Source organism: Peromyscus leucopus, chromosome 23 (assembly GCF_004664715.2).
Source record: "Peromyscus leucopus breed LL Stock chromosome 23, UCI_PerLeu_2.1, whole genome shotgun sequence".
In the NCBI taxonomy this organism is placed as follows: Eukaryota; Metazoa; Chordata; class Mammalia; order Rodentia; family Cricetidae; genus Peromyscus; species Peromyscus leucopus.
The window spans coordinates 43,428,590-43,446,488 of record NC_051082.1 but is presented as its reverse complement, the minus strand read 5'-3'; the positions used below and the strand labels follow the sequence as shown (position 1 = coordinate 43,446,488).

Genomic DNA, 17,899 nt, shown 5'->3' with positions numbered 1-17,899 from the left:
CTGTGCCCTTCGAAAGAGCAGAATAGTCTCTTAACCAATGACTATTTGTCTAGCCCCTGTATTTCTTCTTTTTTGTTTAATGTTCATATATACTATATAAAGTGTTTTGAACAAATCCCCACCCCATTTCCTCACCTCCAGTTTTTCTACTATACCCTCCATAACTCTTTCCTCCACATTTCATGTGTTTTGTTGTTGTTGTTTAATATCCACTGATTCCATATAGGCCTAACTGTGTGCCCATGGGTATGAGACCATATATTGGAGCTTGGGTAGTACTTTAGGACTCTACAATTTTATATTACCACAAATCCCTAAGACTAAAAGATCATCAAGGAAGAGGAGAGAGAAGGATTGTTGAGCCAGAGAGAGCAGCTGTTTGCAGAGAAACAGACAGTGCAGTTACACACATGACCTCATGGGGATTGTGACATAAGATCAAGCATGCCAGCACCCCAACATGGATGCAAAAAGGGCTCATGCAGTCCCATCTTTTTCTTATAATTTTGTATTATTAAGAAAATTTCTATTCATTTTACATACCAACCACAAATCCCCACCCCTTTCTTCTCCCACCCTCAGCTTTCCACCCATATCCTACCTCCCATTCTCACCTCCTCCAAGACAAGGTCTCTTGTGAGGAGTCAGCAGAACCTGATAGACTCAGTTGAGGCAGGTCCAAGCCCCACTTCTTATACCAAGGTTGGGTAAGATGTCCCACCATGCACACCTAAACACTCCAAAAAGCCCACTCATGCCCTAGGGATAGATCCTGACCCCACTGCCAGGGGCCTCCTTAAGCAGATCAAGCTACAAAACTGTCTCACCTACGCAGGGGGCCTAGCCCAATCCCATGGAGGCTCCACAGCTATTGGCCCACAGCTCATGAGTTCCTACTAGTTTGATTTAGTTGTCTTTGTTTATCCATCATGATCTTGATGCCCCTTGCTCATAGAACCCTCTTTTTTCTCTTTGCCTGGATTCTTGGAGCTTGGCTGTGGATCTCTGGATCCTTCAATCAGTTACTGGATGAAGGATCTATGATGACAGTTAGGGTAGTCACTAATCTGATTACCAGGGTAGCCTAGTTCAGGCACCCCCTCCACTACTGTTAGTAGTCTCAGGTGGAGTCTTCCTTGTGGATTTCTGGGAACTTTCCTAGCACCCAGTTTCTCCATATCCCCATGATGTCTCCCTCTATCATAGTGTATTTTTTGTTGCTCTTCCACTTCATCCCTATTTCTGCTCGACCATCCCGTTCCCTTATATTCTCATTCCCCATCCCCTACCCTCAATTGCATCCCCTCACCCCCAGTCTACTCATGAAGATCTCATCAATTTTCCCTTCTGAGGGCAGTCAATGTGTTCCTCTGGGGATTCTCCTTTTTAGAAAGCCCCTTTGGAGCTGTGGGTTGTAGTCTGGTTATCCTTTGTCTTTCATCTATTATCTGCTTACAAATGAGTACATACCACGTTTACCCCTCTGAGTCTGGGTTACCTCAGTAAGGATGATATTTTCTAGTTCCTTCCATTTTCCTGCAAATTTCATGATGTCACTTTTTTTCCTACTGAATAGTATTCCATTGTGTATATGGACCATATTTTCTTCATCCATTCTTCAGTAGAAGGGCACCTAGCTTGTTTCCAGGTTCTGGCCATTATGATCAATGCTGTTATGACATAGTTGAGCATGTGTCCTTGTGGTATGATAGAACGTTCCTTAGGTATATGCCCAAGAGTGGTAATGCTGTGCCCTGATGTAGATAGACTCCCCATTTTTGAGAAACCACCATACTGATTTTCAAAGTGTCTGTACAAGTATGCACTCCCACCAAAAATGGAGAAGTGTTCCCCTTGCTTCACATGCTCTCTAACAAAAGTTGTTATCAGTGTATTTATTTTAGCCATGATGAGAGATATAAGTTGGTATCTCAGTGGTTTGATTTGCAGTTCTCAGATGACTAAGGATGTTGAGCAATTTCTTAAATGTCTTTTGGCCATTTGTGATTATTCTCTTGAGAATTCTATGCTTACTTCTGCAGCCCATTTTTTAATTGTATTGTTTGGTATTTTGATGTCTAGTTTCTTGAATTCCTTATATATTTTGGAGATAAGCTCTCTGTCAGATGTGGGATTGATGAAGATCTTTTCCCATTCTCTAGGCTGTCCTTTTGTCTTATTGACCATGTATGTCATTTGCCTTACAAAAGCTTCTCAGTTTCAGGAGATCCCATTTAATAATTGTTGCTCTCAGTGTCTGTGCTACTGGTGTTAAATTTAGGAAGTGGTTTCCTGTGTCAGTGCATTCAAGGCTATTTCCTTCTTTATCTTCTGTGAGATTCAGAGTAACTAGATTTATGTTGAGGTCTTTGGTCCACTTGGGCTTGAGTTTTGTACATGGAGATTGATGTGGATCTATTTGCAGTCTTCTACATGTTGATATCCAGTGGTACCAGCACCATTTGTTGAAGATTTTTTCTTTTTTCAATTGTATAGCTTTGAATTTGTCAAAAATTAAGTGTTCGTACGTGTGCAGATTAATGTTAGGGTCTTCAATTTGATTCCATTGGTCCACATGTCAGTTTTTATGCCAGTATCAAGCTGTTTTTATTACTGTAGCTTTATTATAGTAGATCTTGAAGTCAGGGATCATTATGGCTACAGAGGTTGATTTATTGTACAGGATTCTTTTAGTTAACCTGGGTTTTTTGTCTTTCCATATGAAGTTGAGTATTGTTCTTTCCAGTTCCATGAAGAATTGTGTTGGGATTTTGATGGGGATTGCATTGAATCTGTACATTGCCTTTGGTAAGATTGCCATTTTTACTATGTTAATTATACCTGTCCATGAGCATGGGAGATCTTTCCATTTTTTATATCTTCTTCAATTTCTTTCTTCAGGGACTTAACGTTCTTTTCATACAGGTCCTTCACTTGCTTAGTTAGAGTTACCCCCAGGTATTTTATATTATTTGTGGCTATTGTAAAAGGTGATGTGTCTCTGATTTTTTTCTCATCCCATTTGTCATTTGTATATATACGAGGGATACTAAAACTTTTGAGTTAGTCTTGTATCCTGCCACATTACTGAAGGTGTTTATCAGTTGTAAGTGTTCCTTGTTCAAATATTTGGGGTCACTCATGTATACAATCATGTTGTCTGCAAATAGTGAAAGTTTGGCTTCTTCCTTTCTAATTTGTATCCCTTTAATCTTTTAGCTAGAACTTCAAGTACTATATTGAATAAATATGAGGAGAGTGGACATCCTTGTCTTGTTCCTGATTTTAGTGTAATTGCTTTGAGTTTCTCTCCATTTAATTTGATTATGGCTGTTGGCTTTCTGTAAATTGCCTTTATTATGTTTAGGTATGTTACCTGTATTCCTGATCTCTCCAAGTCCTTATCATGAAGGGTTGTTGGCTTTTGTCAAAGGCCTTTTCAGCATCTAATAAAATGATCAAGTGGTGTTTTTTTTTCAGTTTTTTTATATGGTGTATTACATTGAAAGAATTTCGTATGTTGAACCAACCTTGCATCTCTGGGATGAAGTCTACTTGATCAAGGTGGATAATTGTTTTGTTATTTTCTTGGAGTCTTTTGCCAATATATTATTGAGTATTTTTGCATCAATGTTCATGAGGGAGATTGATCTGTAATTCTCTTTCTTTGTTGCATCTTTGTTTGGTTTGGGTTGCAGAGTAACTGTAGCCTCATGAAAGGAGTTTGATAATATCCCTTCTGTTTCCATTATATCGAACAATTTAAAGAGTATTGATATTAGCTCTTCTTTGAAGATCTGATATAATTCTGCATTGAAACTATCTAGTCCTGGACTTTTTTTGGTTAGGAGACTTTTGATGACTGTTTCTATTTCCTTAGGGTTTATTGGTCTATTTACATAGTTTATCTGGTCTTGACTTAACTTAGGTATGTGGTACCTACCCAGAAAATTATCCATTTCTTTTCAATTTCCCAGTTTTGTGGAGTACAGTTTTTGAAGTATGACCTGATCATTCTCTGGATTTGCTCATTGTTTGTTGTTATGTCTCCCTTTCCATTTCTGATTTTGCTAATTTGGATACTCTCTCTCTGCCTTTTGGTTAGTCTGGATAATGGCTTGTCTATCTTGTTGGTTTTCTCAAAGAACCAACTCTTTGTTTTATTGATTCTTTGTATTGTTTTCTTTTTTCTTTTTATTGTTTTCAGCTTTTCAATTTGATTTATTCCTGGCATCTTTTCTCCTAGAGCTTTCAGGTATGCTGTTAAGTCACTAGTGTGAGATTTCTCCAACTTCTTTGTGTGGGCATTTAGTGTTATGAATTTTCCTCTTAGCACTACTTTCATAGTGTCCCAAAGTCTGGGTATGTAGTACATTCATTTTCAATGATCTTTAAGAAGTCTTCAATTTCTTTCTTTATTTCTTCCTTAACCCGTTGGTGATTTAGTTGAGCATTTTCCAGTTTCCATGAGATTGTAGGCTTTCTGTAATTTTTGTTGTTGTTGAACTCTAACTTTAAGCCATGGTGGCCTGATAGAATACAGGAGGTTATTCCCAATTTTTTGTATCTGTTGAGATTTGCTTTGTGAATGAGTATCTGTTCTATTTTAAAGAAGGTTCCATGGGCTGCTGAGAAGAATGTATATTCTTTTGTGTTAGGGTGGATTATTCTTTAGATATCAGCTAAGACCATTTGAGACATAGCATCTGTCAGTTCCCTTATTTTTCTGTTAAGTTTCTGTCTGGCAGATCTGTCCATTGTTGAGAGTGAGGTGTGGAAGTCTCCCACTCCTAGAGTGTGGGGTTAGATATGTGGTTTAAGCTTTAGTAATGTTTGTTTTACAAATGTGTATGCTCTTGCATTTGGGCATAAATGTTCAGAAGTGAGACTTCATCTTGATGGATTTTTCTTGTCGTGCATATGTAATGTCATTCCCAACCTCTTTCAATTGATTTATTATTATTATTATTATTATTATTATTATTATTATTTTATTTTACAACACAATTCAGTTCCACATAATAGCCACAGATTCCCCTGTTCTCCCCCTCTCGCCCCCCTCCCTCTCCCCCAGCCCACCCCCCATTCCCACCTCATCCAGATCAAGGTCTCCCCCAAGGACCAGGATCGACCTGATAGACTCAGTCCAGGCAGGTCCAGTCCCCCCCTCCCAGACCAAGCCAAGCGTAACTGCATAAGTCCCAGGATTCAAATAGCCAACTCATGCAACGAGCCCAGGACCCGGCAACACCACACAGCTGCCTCCCAAACAGATCAAGCCAAATGCCTGTCTCACCCATTCAGAGGGCCTGATCCAGTTGGGGGCCCCTCAGCCTTTGGTTCATAGTTCATGTGCTTCCATTCATTTGGTTATTTGTCCCTGTGCTTTATCCAACCTTGGCTTCAACAATTCTCCCTCATATAAACCCTCCTCTTTCTCACTAATTAGACTGACTCCCAGTGCTCCACCAGGGGCCCAGTCGTGGATGTCTGCATCCAGATTCCTCAGTCCTTGGATGGGGTTTATGGCACAACTATCAGGGTGTTTGGCCATCCCATCACCAGAGTAGGTCAGTTCCTGCTGTCTCTCGACCATTGCCAGCAGTCTTTTGCGGGGGTATCTTTGTGGATCTCCGTGGGCCTCCCTAGCTCTCTGCTTCCTCCCCTTCTCATGTGGTCTTCATTTACCATGGTCTCCTATTCCTTGTTCTCTCTCTCTTTTCTTGATCGAGCTAGGATCTCCCACTCTCTTTCCCTCGACCCTCGCCCTTTATTGCTCCCACTCATGACCAGGCTGTTCATGTAGATCTCATCCATTTCTCCATGTCTTTTTTGGGTCCCGTTTTCCAGGTAGCCTCACTGGTGATGTGAGTAGCAGTCCAGTCATCCTTGTTCCACATCTAGCATCTTCCTATGAGTGAGTACATATTTGTCTTTCTGAGTCTGGGTTACCTCACTCAGGATGATTTTTTCTAGATCCATCCATTTGCCTGCAAACCGCATGATGTCATTGTTTTTCTCTGCTGAGTAGTATTCCATTGTGCATATGTGCCACAATTTGTTTATCCATTCTTCAGTTGAAGGGCATCTAGGTTGTTTCCAGGTTTTGGCTATTACAAACAATGCTGATATGAACATAGCTGAGCAAGTGCTCTTGTGGTATGATTGAGCATTTCTTGGGTATATGCCCAAGAGTGGTATAGCTGGATCTTGGGGGAGATTGATTCCCAATTTTCTAAGAAAGCGCGATATTGATTTCCAAAGTGGTCGTACAAGCTTGCATTCCCACCAGCAGTGAAGGAGAGTTCCCCTAGTTCTACATCCTCTCCAGCATAAAGTGTCTTCAGTGTTTTTGATCTTAGCCACTCTGACAGGCGGAAGGTGATATCTCAGAGTTGTTTTGATTTGCATTTCCCTGATGATTAGGGATGTTGAGCAATTCCTTAAATGTCTTTCAGCCATTTGAGTTTCCTCTGTTGAGAATTCTGTTTAGTTCTAAAGCCCATTTCTCGATTGGACTGTTGGTCGTTTTGATGTCTAATTTCTTGAATTCCTTATATATTCTGGATATCAGTCCTCTGTCACATGTGGGATTGGTGAAGATCTTTTCCCATTCTGTAGGCTGTCGCTTTGCCTTGTTGACCGTATCTTTTGCTCTACAAAAGCTTCTCAGTTTCAAGAGGTCCCATTGATTGATTGTTTGTCTCAGTGTCTGTGCTACTGGTGTTATATTTAGGAAGTGATCTCCTATGCCAATGTGTTCAAGACTACTTCCTACTTTCTCTTCTAGCAGGTTCAGAGTAGCTGGATTTATGTTGAGGTCTTTGATCCACTTGGACTTAAGTTTTGTGCACGGTGACAGATATGGATCTATTTGCAGCCTTCTACACGTTGATATCCAGTTATGCCAGCACCATTTGTTGAAGATGCTTTCTTTTTTTCATTGTACACTTTTGGCTTCTTTGTCAAAAATTATATGTCCATAGTTGTGTGGGTTAATGTCAGGGTCTTCAATTCAATTCCATTGGTCCACATGTCATTTTTTATGCCATTACCAAGCTGTTTTTATTACTGTAGCTCTATAGTAGAGCTTTCTAAAAATTATCACTTTCTCCTTATGAAGCAGGCCACGTTGGTGACACTATGTATACAGAAGGTCTAGGCTGAGATGCTGTTCTCCCACTCATCCTGTGTGGTCTTGGGTGAAGTTCGTATCTGGGCCTAGAGCATGGAAACTTCAATGCTAGCTATACTTGCACTTAGTGCTGTCGTTTTGGATCAGAGAACTAACCTTTCTTTGACTTAATATACCAATTTTAAGCAAAAGTTTTGAAAGTTTTGAAAAAAAATTATTTTAAAGAAGATGTATTTGATAAGATTCTTGATAGACTCACATCAGTAACTGTGTCAAAATACTTAAAAAATAAACCTTACCTTTCATTTTTGGAGTTTTCTCTCTGTCTCTTTCTGTCTCTATTTCTCTGTCCCCTTGTTTCTGTCTCTGTGTCTCTGTCTTTTTCTCTGTTTTATTATCTTTCTTTCTCTGTTTGTATCTATGTCTCTCTGTCTCACTCTCTCATACACACATGTGTTGTTAGGTAATAGACTATTGTGGGGTCATTGACAACACAGTCATATGGATTCACAATTTTAATGGCTCAGGTAAAGAGTTACAACTTTTCCCTGGTTTGGCATGTCTGGTAAGTTCTTGGGTTTGGTTTCTCTGATTGGATTTCAAGATGCCCATGTGCCTTGTAGTCTCAATTCTTCATGATAAATTTATAGGTGACAGCCCTTCTAATCCCTGGGATAAGTCATTTATTAGTCTGTGCCACATGGGTGGTACCCAACAGATGGTTGTTATCTGAAGATTCACCTTTGGGTATAATCATCCTCTACCCTCAAACTGGAATGAAAAGCTGTCTGTAAAGTGGAGTATCTCAGGTCAAGGTATGGTGTGGAATAACTCAGAGCAGTGCATATCTGATTTCAATAAAGAATTCTTAAGTCTCATACATTCACAGTGTGCTTTGTTTTCTGTATATAGAAGTCATACAGTCTATGTGAATTTCCTCACCTTGTGACAAAATTGCTGACAAGAATCAACTGATGAACATAACAATTAATTTGGTCTAACCATTTAAGAAAGGATAGATTCCATTACAGTGGAGAAGGCAGTGAAGCTGGGGCATCAGATGACTGCCCACATTGCATCTACAGGCAGGAGACTGACAGACACAAAGTGCAGCCAGAGATAAACCACGTCCCTATACACAGCATTACCAGGTGGGATGAGATCATCTGAGTACACTGGAGATATTTCACATCTAAAATACAATATTTTGCCACAGGCCCCATGGGTTCAGGATTTTAATGAGAACTCCTGCGAAGGAGCTATGTCTACAGAGACTGATAGACTGATTGGAACTGTCATAAGATGAAGATGTTGGAATGTTGCAGATCTGGAGCCTAATTAATCTATCTTGGGGAGTTTTACCTCCCTGGACAGCCATTCCTTGACAATCTCTGTGTCAGAACTAACAGATAAAACACATTTGGAATCTATTAACTTAGCTTTCACCAACCCCAAAGCTAAGATTATTATAAGATAGCATATGAGGCTTATATGGGAGATTTCCCTATCTTGCTTTAACCAACTCTATGAGGTACCAAAAGTAATTTTAAATTGGCTTGATTTATGGCTTATTTTGTTCTGCTACTATAAAAACTCTACAAAACTGCTTCCACACAGAAACATTATATCTGAAGGAATCTAAATGTATGTTTGCAGGCTATAGTCACACATATATGTTCCAAAATAAAACATGTCTTTAATTCTTTTGAGGTGAGACGTGTTTCTTTTGATGACAATGGCTATCTCATAATGCAGAATTCATTTGTTACTACTTCCACACTCCTCACACTCCCCACAGTCTCCATAGTCACCATAGTCCCAGAGTTGCCACAAAAATGTTCAAAAGTCCATTGCCTCTTCTGAGACTCAAAGCAATTTCTGGATTCTAAATCCTTGAGAAATTTAAAAATGAAACAAAACAATGGTACATGGATCCAGTATATAATGTCACTGATTTAGTGTCTCCATTCCAAAGAGATAAATGATGTTATAGCAAGGAAGGTTTAGATTGTAGCTTGACCAAAATTACAAAGGATAAACATGACATCTTTCAACTCAATTTTCAGTATCAGGCTTGTGATGGAATCCTGTGGTCTCTAAAGAACTTGGTGAAGCCTTCCCCTCAAATTCAGCAATCTACAGTGTGTACATCTCTCTTGACTCAACTCCTTCTTCTTAATTTAGTATGCATCCTATGGCCATGTGATCTCCAAAGTTCTGGGCTCTTCAGCTTCATAACTTCATGCAGTGTTGCCTAAGGGTCTCCTTTCAGGAAATTCAGCCTTTCTGCACATTGTTTGGCATCAGCAACATTCAGGAATCTCAGTGAAGTTTCTATGCTTTCTCACTTTTGTATTTTTATTCCCTCAAAAGCAGAATCATCTGAACGACACATTCTGCTTTCAGTTTGAGCTGTTCTCTAGCCTCCATGGAAGACAATTGCAGTGAACTCTAGGGTTCTCAATGGACAAATATATGAAAAGACTTTTCTAGGATTCTGCTCTTGTAGGATGCCCAGGTTCAAGCTCTCTATCTTTAGAGTTTGAATATTCTCATGGTGGATTCTGGGTCTTGTCCTCAAGGCATTTTCCTAGTGTCCAGGGGAAGAAGTTATGTTACTTTCACACAGGACTCATACATCACTTCCAACAGTTACAGGTACTTTGGAAACTACTTCATTTGAAACTTTAAATGCATTCATGCTCCTCTTTCTTTACCCATCTGCCTGCTTGTGTGTGTCTCACTGCTTCATTTATTTCTCTTTCACTGTAGACCTGGATAGGAGAAATTAGAATGAACCACAGTGAAGCCTTACTGCTATACTGTATTAAAATTTCCTCTGCAAAAAAATGAGCCCATTTCCCTAGAGAAGTCAGGAAACTTCCTACCGACCATTTAGCTTTTATACTGCCCAAAGGTGCTGTAGCCTGTTGCAGGAGAAGAGACAGCAGTGATCTTATGCAGTGTTGGAGCCTGCATGCTGCAATCCCAAACTGTCAGACAAAAATTGCCTACAGGTACAATAACAGTATGATAGTTATGAGTAACTGAATGCTTTATGACATATGATGACTAAAGCAGTGTTTCTTAACCAGTGGGTCTCAACCTCTTTGATGGTTTAGCAAATGGGAGCCACACATCAGATATCTTGCTTATCATATTTTTTTTGTTTTGTTTTTTGAGACAGGGTTTCTCTGTGTAGCTTTGCACCTTTCCTGGATCTCACTCTGTAGACCAGACTGGCCTTGAACTCACAAAGATCCACCTGGCTCTGCCTCCCAAGTACTGGGATTCGAGGCATGTGCTACCACTGCCCGGCTGCTTATCATATATTCACTTTAGGATTGGCAAGAGTATTAAAATTACAATTATGAAATAGCAACAAAAATAATTTTATGGTTTGGGGTCACCACAACATGAAGAACTGTATTAAAGGGTCACAGCATTAGAAAGGTTGAGAACTCTAATCTAAGAAGAGGTAAAAGCATTCCATTCTGCAGGGAACCTGCTAATTTCAGGAAACAAACTACTCAAAGTCTTCAAGAAGTCCCTGAAACTGACAAAATTCACTATACCCCTCCCTCCTCAAGCATTTATAAGCTGTTAGAACTTCAGAGAGACACAAACCAGAAGAGCTGCTTAGAACAGACACTCCAACATGTCAGGCTGTCTGCTAGCTGTGCTGTGTGCTCCAGGTCTCCAGTTTTTGTGAGCCACCACAGATGTTGAGGTGGGCTTTGGGGAATGTATCTGTCTTTGAGTCATTTTTACCCAATAAAAATTATTGGTTTATCAAGTAGAAAGTCGGTGGTATTCTTACTTTGGTCTGTCATTGATTCACTGTCTGGAGTGAGTAGATGTTGTTTCACATCATCCCAAGACTAGCGTCATACAGCAGGTCCTACATTCTAGATTATCTGTAGGAAATTGTTGAGGTTAAAGCCATGATAGATAGATGAATTCAACAGATAAGTGTTTATAGTCTTGTATCTATATGTTTCTTATTATGATTCTTTCTTTAGAATGACAGCTGTTGAATATTGATGTACTTGAGCACCAAAGAGAATTTCAACCTGCTTTCATGCTACTTTTACATATGAGAGTCTGTTATGATCTCTTACAATCTATGGCTATTTGGGAGCACATTTCAATCACTGAGCTTCAGTTTCTCCCTCTGCATGCCAGAGACAGTAATATAACCATATTAAGAAGTTAAAGTCAATAAAACAAAACAGGAATGCATCAAGATTTCCTGAGCTACCAATCCCACTCTTCTTTCAAAATGTATCCAAGATTTTCAGTTGCTCTTCATTAGCAGACAAGTTCTTTGCCACCAGTTTTCTTTCATATTTCTGATTATTCCTCAAATGCATTAGGCATGTTCTCGGAACAATACTGCATGAACATGTCTGCTTCTTTCTCACCCCATGTGAGGCAAAAACTGAACAAGGAATATCTGCAAGTCAACCTGCATACTACACAGGAGACCCTAGATGACATTATTTCATTTGCATTGAGTCTATGCATAGATTCCTGGTCAATGGCAATTTTTAGCAAAAACTATGAATTTTATTTAATGAGTCTTGGAGGAAAAACTATTTAATGTACAAAAAATGAATCTAGAAATGTTACATCACCTGATAATAGCAAAAGAAAAACAAAACCATCACACCACCACCAACACAACAACAACAAAAGAATTGAAAGATGAAAGCAAACAAGCAGATGAAGAAGTGACTATGTTGTACCATGAACACAACCTTCTACTACAACCAGTGTCTTGTAACAATCAGAGGTGTGTAGGTAAAAAAATGGGATGATTTGGTGTATGGTTTTTGGTAATCTCTGGACATAATAATAACACTGATCCTGTTGCTCAATATCCCACAGATTACCGTTGCACTGGAGTTAAATTAGGAGTGTGTACACAATTATTTTCCAACAGTCCAAACTAGAAGATGTCTCACGCCTTCAGGGAGAGGAAATACACAGTCTGTGGATTACTGTGAAAAGGAGACAAGACACTTCAAAAGTGTAAAAAGGAAATATGTTCACAAATATAACCTTATTTTTGTTTTCTAAACAAGGTTTATTTTTATTTTAAGTGCATGAGTGTTCTGCCTATGTGTATGTGTGTGCCATTTGTGTGCTTGGTGCATGTAGATGTCAGAAGATGTCAGATCCACTGCATCTGGTGTTATAGATGGTTGTGAGTCACTGTCTTAATCAATGTCCTAGGGCTGTGAAGAGACACCATAACCAAGGCAATACTTACAAAGGAGAGCATTTCATTGGGAATTGTTTACAGTTTCAGAGGTTTCGTTCATTATCATCTTGCTGGGAAGCATGGAGGCATGCAAGCAGACATGGTAGCTGAGAGCTCTACATTTTATTTTATAGACATCAAGAAGAGGGAGTCAATGGGCCTGGCTTGCCCTTCTGAAACACCAAAGCCTACCCTCTGTGACAAACTTCCTCCAACAAAGTCACACCTCCTGGTCTTCTCAAGTAGCACCACTCCCTAATGACCAAACATCCAAATATATGACCCTTTGGAGACCATTCCTACTCAAACCACCATAGCCACCATGTAGGTGCTGGGAACCTAACTGGGTCCTCTGCAAGAGAACAAAGACTTCTTAACCATGGAGTCATATCTCCAACCTGTCCTGTGTGATTCATAAAAACTCACTTGTTGGAACTCTCCCATCAAGATTGTGGTATAGGTCACACGAGACAGTTTCAACCAGTACAGATTGATACGTGTCACACCATATTTCTATTTCAGGTATTGGCTGAGCATGCATGCATTGTCAGTGAACCCTTCTGTTAGGTCATCCACACACAGCATAACCTTTAGTGGACCATAAGCAAGTCATTTGTGAACTACACAGCCTCTTCAACTACTCTTAACCAACCAATTTGGATGTCCAATTTCATATTTTCTGTGTATTGATACAATATTAGATACTTTACAGTCTTATTGTCTCTTACCTTCATAGAGACTGAACTTTTTCTGGACTTGATAGCTAATTTAATAATGTACCTTGACATCACTTAAGTTGTATGCTGATACCCTACTGTATATCGTTTTGATTAAAAAGCCTTTAAGACAATAATGTCACAAACAACTTCACTAACCTTTGATTTCCCATGTAATGAGCTTTTACAACCTAAGCTAATGCACAATTTTAATCTTAAATTATATATCCATCTATGTCCCTGACTCAGAGTAAATGCATGGGTGTGTTGTGGTAATCATTTGATGAAAGCAGCCTATAGGTTGGAAGCAACTCTATAAATAAATATCGACCATTAATGTTGCGAATAACATAAAGATACAGCATGGTAGTGTATGCTTGCCATACTTTTTTGGTATTTGAGGGTTTCAGTGTTTGTCGGAGTCAGTAAATCACTTCCTCTCCTCCATAAAACTCTCCTAAAGATTTTTGTAAAGAGTTCCTCATCCATTGTCCATGCCATGCTTTCTGTGCTGTCCAATAAATGCAGAGCTTAGTCCTTTGTTAGGGACACATAAACAAGCATTAGGTACACACAGATTCACAGGTACAGATGACCAATAAACCACACATGCTACAGAGAGAGGGAAGGCACAGGGGAAGAAGTGAAAAATTCAAGCTTGGGCTTGTGACACTAACATATTCTGGTCCTATGAGTATATTTTTAAAACACTTCACTGACACTGGGAATACAAAAATAATAGTGAGCAATGCCCATTAATAATAAAGTGTAAGGCAAATATATACAGAAACCACAAATGCTGCAAAAAACGATAATAAAAGAAATACATGGGAAATTTTAGTTTATCTAGGGATGATGTTTTCTTTGTCAATTTTGTTAATAATGTGATCATTTATCTTCTAGGGTACACAGGGTTCCACAGAAATATACATGTTTATATATTTATAAATGGGGCATGAGTTCAAAGATGTGTTTTGCAATATAGAGAGCCCCATAAACATCAAAGGACATGTAATGTCAATCACTCTATTGCATTTCTGACAAACATCTATGACCTCTGGTCTTACCAAGAACATTGGATTAGTTATTTATTAATTTCCTAGGGAAAAGAACTAAAAAGAAGTCAAAATGTAGTTTAACATAAACTATCATGAATTGTCAACTGAAGGTGTCACTCATGTTCTCCATACCCAAGGAAGATACACTGTTGATCTTTCTACTAGCACTAGTGACTGCTCCACCCCCTTTCCTAGCACATAAATCCTGCAGATTGTCTTCACGGATTCACACCTGAACTCAGAAAGACACCGCATATCCTAACCTACTAGGAAAAGAGAGATTTCTTGAGGGAAAAGAACAATGGACCTGATTCCAAACTTTTCCACAGAGACGTGGGCACTTCTGGCTACCATCCTGGTGCTCCTCTACCTGTGAGTAATTAATTGGATGTCTCCCATTTGTGGGCTCAGAGGTGAATAATTTTCAGGCCCCCTTTCCCTGTTAGAAAATCAAAAGGTATAATCCAATGGAAATTCATACTCCCACATCTGAACACATTTCTCCTGTAACCTAAATCATTTAATTCACTGTGCTTTTCAGCCAAGTGTTTTCAAGTAATGTTAAAAGTCCAACATTGGGAGACAATCCAGAGCAGGTTTAAAATGATTACAGTTCGCAGTTTCTCTTGTTTGTTTTCTGTCATTAGTTTTTCACATTGGGATAGGAAGGTGCGCAGAATATTGAACCCACAATGAGGGAAACTACACCTGAGATAATAATGATTATTTAGATTCAGGCCTGTCTGTCCAGAGAGTGTTGTCACGGAGATTGTTGGATTACTGACAGTAAACTAAATTCCTGTGGCTGATCATCTAAGTACAGAAAACTGTCTTTGTGCCATCTAGGGTCTAGGAAGAAACAGAACATTGCCGCATGGGTTCACTTGGATAACTCATTGAGTGCTTTGCATTTTCTGGGAAAGATGGGAACAAATATCCTTTGACTCAGTGGGGCACAATACAGATCAATGTATCCATTCCTCCAAAGTCCACCCTGGAGAGACATGAGTTTATGGAGTTATTACAGGAATGTGTTTGAAAGGTTACTTGGAGGAGCATAAATGGTTCAAAGACAACAGTAGCATCAAAACTCCACACCTGAACAAAGGACTCCCAAAATTGGTATCTTAAAAAATATATTTTTATATTGTCCCTATGAATGTTTTGCGTGAATGTATGTATCTGTATCACTTGTATGCTTGATATCCATGTAAATTAAAACCAGGCATTGGATTCTCAGGGAGTGGAATTATATAGTGTTGTTAGCTCTCATTTGGGGGCTAGGAATGAAACCTTGGTCAACTGCAAGGGCAGAAAATGCTCTTACCTGCTGAGCCATCTCCCAGCCCAAAACTGCACTTGGGAAGTTCTGCACACATTTCAGTCTGAGAAACAGGAAAGGATAGAGAATCTTGTCTTGGGGCTCTGCTGGTGGGTTATCTTCCCCCTCTGAACAACCTCACTATTCACTGCTTACTAATGTTGAGGATCTTGCATTGCAGGTTACTCACACTGATAATATGTGTCAACTTCCTAAGTCTATTGAGTCCTTTAGCAACATTCAAACTCAAGTTTATAGAGTTTTATTACATACTAACTTAAAGAATGGGACCATCAAGTGTTAAACTAAAAGTTTATAGTAAGATGGAATATGAAGGGGATTAGTTCTCTGAATTTTTATGTTGTATTCTTCCCACTTGTTACCTCACTGAAAAATTCTGGTAATTCTCAATATTTGCATCCAAGAATATATATATAATATATATATATATAATATATATTTATATATCATATATACTCATATATGCATGTATATATACTCATATAATACATATTGAGTCAATAATATACATGAATTAGTGTATATATGTAGACATTAATATGTTTATTTTTATATTTCAAGTGGGAATATGTGTATTTATGTGTGTGTATGATTATTAATATTTATGTGTATGAATAACAACCCCATTATTTGACTGACTTTATTCTCCGTGTTTTAGGTACGGGACCTCTTCTCATGGACTTTTTAAGAAGCTGGGGATTCCTGGCCCCAAACCTCTGCCTTTTTTTGGTACGATGCTTAACTATAGGAGGGTGAGTGTTGTTGGGTTCCCTACTTGGCTTCTTGTGACAGTGTCACTTACACAAATATTAAACCCCATGTCAGTTCATCCATTCTAATGGATATTGGGATCAATTGTAAGGCTTTCAGCTGGAAGAATTTTTTGTCACACCCACATCATTGCCAGGTTACCCTTGGGTTTTGCTGACATGTGTTTGTGACCTTAGGTTTGTGGCAGGGCAGATGACCCTGGCTGTTAGCACACTAGGACCTGAAGCTAAAATGCTGATGTGTAGACTTTGAGAGCATCAAATATTTTTTTCCTTTTTAGTGTACATTCCAGAAAAGTACAGTTATTCTTAATTAGTATTTAAAGAAATATATGTAAGGCCACTGAGTAGCACCTCATCAACCTGTGTGATTTATTAACATCTGAGTTCAGTAATAATATTTACACTCCTTGCTGAGTATCTCTGGAACATGCTTGTCAGGAAGCATGTAGTTACTTTTGGGGAATATACACATACTTGAATCCTCAATTGAACTGATTAATCCCATTATTACTTCCAAGGCTCTAGCCAAGCATTTGCTACCTACAAGAAGATTTGCCTTTACTCCTTTTCCCTTCAAGGTACAACCTTATGCATGAGTCTAAAGAGCAGGAATATGGGAGACTAGATGATGTTGCCTATAAAGCATACTGTGAGTTTTATTTCTTGAAACAGAAGCAGAATCATTTATACAAAATCACTAATAAAAGCGTAAGTTGACAAATCTGTGAAAAATATACGTGTAGTGTGAAATATATATATATATATACATATATATATATATATATAAAATTGTATACATATATACATATACATGTACCCATATAATAGGGACTGTGAATTTACACAGACATCTCTGGATGCTTTCTAAAGGTTGGACTCTTGGCCTGAGCTCCTGCGCAGGAGCAGTGCCTACAAGCAGGCTGCACTCTTGCAAGATTTGCTTTTCTGAATTCTCATGGTTTACTTATTAGATCATAATTCTTCAAAATTATTGCATAAGTTATGAGGAATACCATGCTTTGCTCCCAATTGAAAAAGCAATAACTTCCTTGTCATTTTTGGATGAACTTTTCCTTATGTAGTTTTTGAAATACACTTCTTTGGTTTTTGTTTGTTTGTTTCAAGTAGTCTCCTGTACACAAGATTAATCTCAAACTTGCTGTTCAGAATTTGACCACAGAATAATCTTACTCAGTACTTGGATATACCATGATATCCTATCTATAGGTGACTAGGTATTAATAGGGATGTGGTTATACTATGATGACCCAAAGCTACAAAAATAAGAATCACAAAAGGTGAGGTTTTGTGAGGGAGTACCAAGGGAAAGAAATAAAAAAAGACAGGACCTGAGACTTGGAGGTCTTGCAGAAGCTGATGACTTACACCAAGGAGGTTTATTAATCAGCATAGATCCTTACATACTCACTATTTGCATGAAGAAATAGCCAAGGTCAGCTGAGAGCTAAGTCTGACAATGTTGGGAAAGAGAACCCAGGATTCCTCAGACACAGCTGCCTTGTGACTGATAACCACAACCCAGGGAAAAGATTAGGATCCCCATAAACTACAACCAAAACTTCTTAGAGGCCCTGACCCCAGACCCAGA

The 17,899-nt window shown here is 38.8% G+C and overlaps 1 protein-coding gene across 2 annotated transcripts in view; it reads left to right on the top strand.

The window, feature by feature from the left end:
* Positions 1-14,285: 14,285 nt before the first annotated feature.
* The window catches only part of LOC114684384 (cytochrome P450 3A13-like), a 75,155-nt gene continuing 71,541 nt past the window's right edge, over positions 14,286-17,899 (top strand). Inside the window, exons 1-2 of one of the 2 annotated variants that reach the window (XM_037198478.1) lie at positions 14,286-14,547; positions 16,176-16,269. In XM_037198478.1, the coding sequence (XP_037054373.1) occupies positions 14,477-14,547; positions 16,176-16,269 (165 nt within the window). In that variant the 5' untranslated portion in view covers positions 14,286-14,476. The remainder of the gene's footprint in view (positions 14,548-16,175; positions 16,270-17,899) is intronic. The other variant, XM_037198479.1, reaches the window with a different exon arrangement.